This window comes from Semicossyphus pulcher, unplaced genomic scaffold, assembly GCF_022749685.1.
Source record: "Semicossyphus pulcher isolate SPU_LCO1_2020_fin unplaced genomic scaffold, fSemPul1.0.p SCAF_17, whole genome shotgun sequence".
Taxonomy (NCBI): Eukaryota; Metazoa; Chordata; class Actinopteri; order Labriformes; family Labridae; genus Semicossyphus; species Semicossyphus pulcher.
This window is the reverse complement of record NW_027211681.1, coordinates 26599040-26604662: the sequence shown is the minus strand read 5'-3', so window position 1 is coordinate 26604662 and position 5623 is coordinate 26599040. Positions and strand designations below refer to the sequence as shown.

General features: G+C 46.4%; 1 protein-coding gene across 1 annotated transcript; it reads left to right on the top strand.

The window, feature by feature from the left end:
* The first annotated feature begins 2251 nt into the window (after positions 1 to 2251).
* Positions 2252 to 4537, top strand: LOC138595223 (homeobox protein Nkx-2.5-like). Its single transcript, XM_069666579.1, has 2 exons — positions 2252 to 2636; positions 3894 to 4537. Exons 1-2 carry the CDS (start codon positions 2267 to 2269, stop codon positions 4535 to 4537), a joined length of 1014 nt encoding a protein of 337 aa, XP_069522680.1. The 5' UTR covers positions 2252 to 2266.
* The last annotated feature ends 1086 nt before the right edge of the window (positions 4538 to 5623 follow it).

Below are 5623 nucleotides of genomic sequence, written 5' to 3'. Positions count from 1 at the left end.
TTGCTTGTGTCTGTGCAGACCAAACTGCTCCTTCGGGACACAAAAGATTTTCCAATCCGATCAGGATCAAACATTCAGACAGATTCACCACATTCCAGATCATGTTGGAAACTTTGAGGGAGGAGCGTCATGACTGCAGCGACCTCTGAGGACAGCGAGGTCAAGGGTTAACAAAGGGTTCATTTTACATTTGTTATTGCGCTAATGAAAACTATTTTTAAAGTTGAAGTGGAAGGATTTTAGTTATATCTAACACAATAACATCTGCCTGGAACAATGACACACCTGGAACAATTACATCTACCTGTAGAGATAGAAGCTTTCAGACAATCACGTGCAGATTAATTCTGATGCAGCATTGTGATGAAAAAGATTGTTAAACAGATACTTTACTCCATTATAACTGTTATATTGATTGATAAAGAAACGAGTCTATCAACAGCAGGACACCCAATAGGCTACCTAGAATGTAAATGCAGTGTACCTCTGTGTGTAGCGTCTTACTTTCTCGATGACTCTGGGGGCTGTCTGTTGTCAGAATGACCCACAGGAGGAGCGGAGGCAGCGGGGTGACAGAGGCGAGGGGTCCCGCTGGAAAACGGAAAGGGGAGCTGATATGAGCAGATTAGTCCGGGCTAAAAACGTCCTTCAGTTTTCCTGGAGGAATCTTAATTGCCCCGGGGGGCCCTGCTTATCGGCCCAGGGCGGTTATTAATACAACACCCGCGATAAAGAGGACGGAGGGACACCGAGGCCAGCCGGCCGCTGCGCGGCTGCTGGGAGAGGACAGGAGGGAGGAAGCAAACATTTAGTCTCAGTTTTAAGGGATTTTTAAGACTTTTAATAATTCAGAGCTGCAGCAGAAGAATTAGAGCAGCGCATTTTCACCTCTTATTCTCATTAAAGTTTTGAGTTAATGGTTACAAATCTGTAGCCCCTTGCTTGTCTGGTTGTTTGAAGGTTCTTCAGTAGAGTTTTATGTAAATACTGATTGAAGAACAACATTTAAATGCTCTGCGTCATTCTTTAGAAATCTGTTTCTCTCTGTTTTCTATAGACCTATATGATGTTTTACAGTCTGACTAATTTGGTGTCTTCAAGGAATTTGGCAAAACTTCAGCTTCAGCAAATCTCAGCTTCGTAGCATGCTTTTATAAGGAACAAGGTATTGGACTTCTGAAGAGTAAATTCAGCAAACGGGCGCCTTTCTTAAAATGTAAGTGTGTCAGTAAGATCACGAGTTTGGTCATTATTGGGTGCAGGACCTGCACAAATGTGACATTTTCCTGTCTGGTTAACTTTGAGACAAAAACAAACGTCTCATTTAAAAGCCAGAGCAGAGCAAGACAGGTTTCGGTTACACATCTCTAACTGTTGTAAATATAATCAACCGGTGTTTGCTTTGCGTAAAAATGAAATCCCAACTTTTGTGTTTCCTCTCGTGCGCATGGGAAGTAAAGCCACAAGGCACACTGCCTCCCTCCTGCTCTATTATCCTTTGACCTGACCGTTGACCTTGAAGTGTCACCGTTATTGCAATAAGTGTGCCGCATGGTGTGCCTAACCAAAGATTTACGCACAGATTTACGCACGGAACAACACAAGGATCCAAATGTAGACCTATACTAACTGTGGAATGAAGAACACGGCAAATAAAATTGTCTTTTTAAAAAAAAAAGCGAATTAAAGGCAGAAATTTGATATTTGCAACAAAAGACTAAATCTCTCTCAACATGTTTCTGTGCGTAAAAGGTTGTTTTTTCTGGGCCTGTTTCAGCAGGTACAGAAGATTTAAGACAGTCGAGAAGCAGTAAAATTCTCTGTCCACCATATTCACACAAGTCCAAAAACAAAAGCAGGCTGTGTGTTCCTCACGTCACATACGCCCCACCTTCCCTCTCCCTGCCTCTCTCTCTCTCCGAAATGCTTCCCTTCAGGCCCGCACGGACTTTCCATTTCACACACCCCTCCCCCTGACATCAGAGGAGGCAGAGGCGCTCCTTTGCCCGGTCCAAACTCCACTCACAAAGCCCGACATTAGATCTGTCAGACAGGAGACTTGCATGGACAAAACCAGGACTTATGCTCGTGTTTTCGTGCGATTCACGGCGATGAGGGATTCCAGAGGCTTTACGCACCTCCAATTACCAAAGCAGGGGCTATTAAGCTCAATTATTTGTTAGGAAAAGAGTGGAAAGGATAAGGGGCGTGCATGTTACTCGGCGGGCTTCATTTCCTCGGTGCTGCAGAGCAGGAGTTGGATGACATGATGCTGCAGAGCCCGCTCACCTCCACGCCGTTTTCTGTCAAGGATATTCTCAAGCTGGAGCAGCAGCAGCAGCAGTCCGGGTCCCTGGAGCTCCAGCACCGGGCCCACAGCACCCAGCAGCAGTTGCCCGGGTCTCCTCCTCCCCAGCAGCAGCAGCATTTCCAAAGCCCGCCGTCCTGCATGCTCGCCGGGGCCCGGGACAGTCCTTCCTTCTCGGACGGAGAGGACAACCTGGCCTACCTCAGCGCGCTGGCGGTGCGGGGGGAGGAGGACCGCGTGGAGACCAGCCTGTCCCCGGACATGTACGGCCATCCCGGGCTGCAGGGAGCCAAGCTGGAGGCCGCCGAGCTGGAGGAGCAGGAGAGCAGTGAGTTGACGCACAAGCTGCTGCTGTACAGGGCGAACAAAAGACAACAAAGGACACGTTTAATGATACTTATAATAATAATATCAATACCGGCGTTCAGCAGAGAAAATACCAAAGTTATACAAAATAAATAATAAATGTAAGCAGCTGTTTAAAATGTTAAATCTCAAAATTTGAGTGGCTACAAAATATTTGCATGTTGAGCCACAAAAACAACTTTACCTGCAACCTGGTCCAACATGCTGTCACGGCAGAGAAGAAATGTTATCTCTGTTACGCATAATGTAGTTAAACATACAAATGTCAATATTTATATCATCTTAACAGCAATGTAACAGGTCGATTCTTGCCTTAAAGGGAGTCAAAACAACGTGATACAATTGGAAGAGGGAGATTTGATTTGCGTAAATTTCTAACGTCCTTTGTGTCTGAATGTAAAACCCTTTCAGTATTTTATCACTAATAGAGAAATCTGTTTGTAGCTCAAAATATAATTCAGAAAATGTGCAAAATAAAAGTAAAATCCAGCGTCATAAAGTGAAAAAGGATTCGGCAGGACATTCTGTGTCCTCAGAGGCCTGTAGGCGGCTGTTACTCCAGACATGATCCCAATAAAGAGCTATCAAATGGTGGAAGTCGGTTTGGAGGCCTGAGACGAATCCAGTAAAGTCTGTAAATGTCAAACACTTTCTAGTGGTTCAGCTGCGCGCCTGTTGCGCGGACTCTGTTATGATGTGTGGACCATAAACCGACAATTAGTTTAAAGAGGCCTGTAAAAGAAATGACACGGAGAAGTAGCGCTGATAAACACACAGCCACGGTCAGACACAGAGGCGCAGCTTCCTCACAGGACAGCAAAAGTTCAGAAAGTCACTAACATGTCAGCTGTTTTCCTAAAACTAAAACAGACCAAGTTTGTTTTCATATTAATACATTTTATTATATATTTTTGGAGGAGTTTCCTTCATTGATCACTTGTTGTGTCTCACTTTTAGGATCATTTTTGAAGGTTTTCTTATTTTGTGCACTCTGACTAAAAGGACATGCAGATAAAACAAAGGGAAAGTCTCGTAACTGAAAGATTTTTTGCAGTTATTTACTTGTTAATGATTATGGGGGTTATTGAGGATTATGAGTAATTAACTTTGTATTTGATGGAGACTAAAATAATTGGAATAATATTCTTCTTTACGCATAGAGTAAAACGTAATTTCCAGAGACATTAATACATCTTGTGTGACTTTCTAACCCGCGCAGAGAGCTGTGTTTTGATGCCCCGTGAGGAGGCTTCGGAGGGCGGGCAGGGAGACTCAGAGCGGCCGGCGCAGAAGCAGAGGAGCCGGCGGAGACCCCGGGTGCTCTTCTCCCAGGCGCAGGTCTTCGAGCTGGAGCGGCGCTTCAAGCAGCAGCGCTACCTCTCCGCCCCTGAGCGGGAGCACCTGGCGACCACCCTCAAACTCACCTCGAACCAGGTGAAGATCTGGTTCCAGAACCGCCGCTACAAGTGCAAGCGGCAGCGGCAGGACAAGTCTCTGGAGGCGGCGGGGCAGCACCACCCTCCCCCGCCCCGGCGCGTCGCGGTGCCGGTGCTGGTCCGGGATGGGAAGCCGTGTCTGGGGGGAGCGCAGAGCTACGCAGCCGCTGCTGCTCCTTATGGATCCAACCCGTACAGCTATAACGGATATCCAGCGTACACATACAACAGCCCCGCTTACAACAGCAACTACAGCTGCACATACACCAGCATCCCCGCCCTGCCTCCCTCCAGCTCCTCCAACGCCTTCATGAACATGAACTTGGGAAACGTGAGCGGCCTCAGCGGCTCCCCTCAGCCGCAAACACACCAAGGGACAGCGGTCACGTCGTGTCAGGGCTCCCTGCAGGGGATCCGGGCCTGGTAGCCTCAGAACAGAACTAGTGTCTGTTTTTTTACGGAGCTCTTTTTGGCACAAACGTTTTAACTTGTTACCTTGGCCTCAGAAAACAGTATTTCTTATGTAATGGATGTGAGTTTGGATTCACCTGTCAGCTCTGACGAAATTTCACTCACATTTCCGGCCACTTTAAATGTAATAGCGCCGAACAGAGTGTGCGTAAAGGCCGGAGGTCCCACACAGACATTCGTGGTCGAATAACTGTTGTTGCTTTAGTTTGGCACTGTTTGGACCGAAGCACAGAGGGAGAGATTGCGCACAAGTTTGCGCATTTTCCTTTTTGAACTCTAACAGATGATCCGTTTTTTAAAAAGTTTGTTTGCTATATTTTCAGGCTATGGAAAGATTGAACTGCTTTAAAGTGTTTTTGGTTCGACAGAGAATTGTTTTTAGTATATTTCACATCTATTCAAATAAATCAGAGAACTGATGAAAGGTGCGTTTGATTCTGAATCCAGGCAAAGATGGAATCCCTTTTTTGGAAGGTTAACTTTGAATGTGTGTTTGAGAACGAGAGCTTTTATTTCTATTAAAAAGGAAAATATCACATTATAATTATTATTTTTCATATTAATAATATTATTGCTTTCATGTGGGGTCAGGCCCACAAGTGAGTCACATGCACGGAGGCAAATTTCGCTCATATTGAGGGCAAAGCTGCCGGAGGAGGCCGGGCCACAGGAACTCTTTGTCCCGGTTTCAGGCGACGTGAAAGGAGGAAGTTGTTCTCCATTTGAGGTCCTTAAAAGGACCCGATTAAGCACCTAAAATACCCCCGAAGAGCGCGCTGCAGCCGTGCTAGGGAGCGGGAAATAATGGCTCTTATTGGATTTGGGGACAAAAGGTGTGTGGTAGGCAGAGCCGGGCACTCAGCAAAGACAAAAGCACACAGGGGCCGTGAGATTGACGTCCTAATATTCCCATTTGAGGGACAGGCAGCGGGTTATTCTGCGCGGAGAAGGGGACACGGAGGAAAAATGTGGTCACTTTTGTTCCCCTTCAGGAGGCTTTTTTTGTTCGCGGAGAAAGGCACACAGAGATCCCCAGCCGCGA

Coding starts and splice junctions, on each gene's coding strand:
- LOC138595223 (XM_069666579.1), top strand. CDS start 2,267: ATGATGCTGCAGAGCCCGCTCACCTCCACGCCGTTTTCTGTCAAGGAT. Junction 2,637..3,893: donor GCTGGAGGAGCAGGAGAGCA/GTGAGTTGACGC, acceptor TAACCCGCGCAG/AGAGCTGTGTTTTGATGCCC.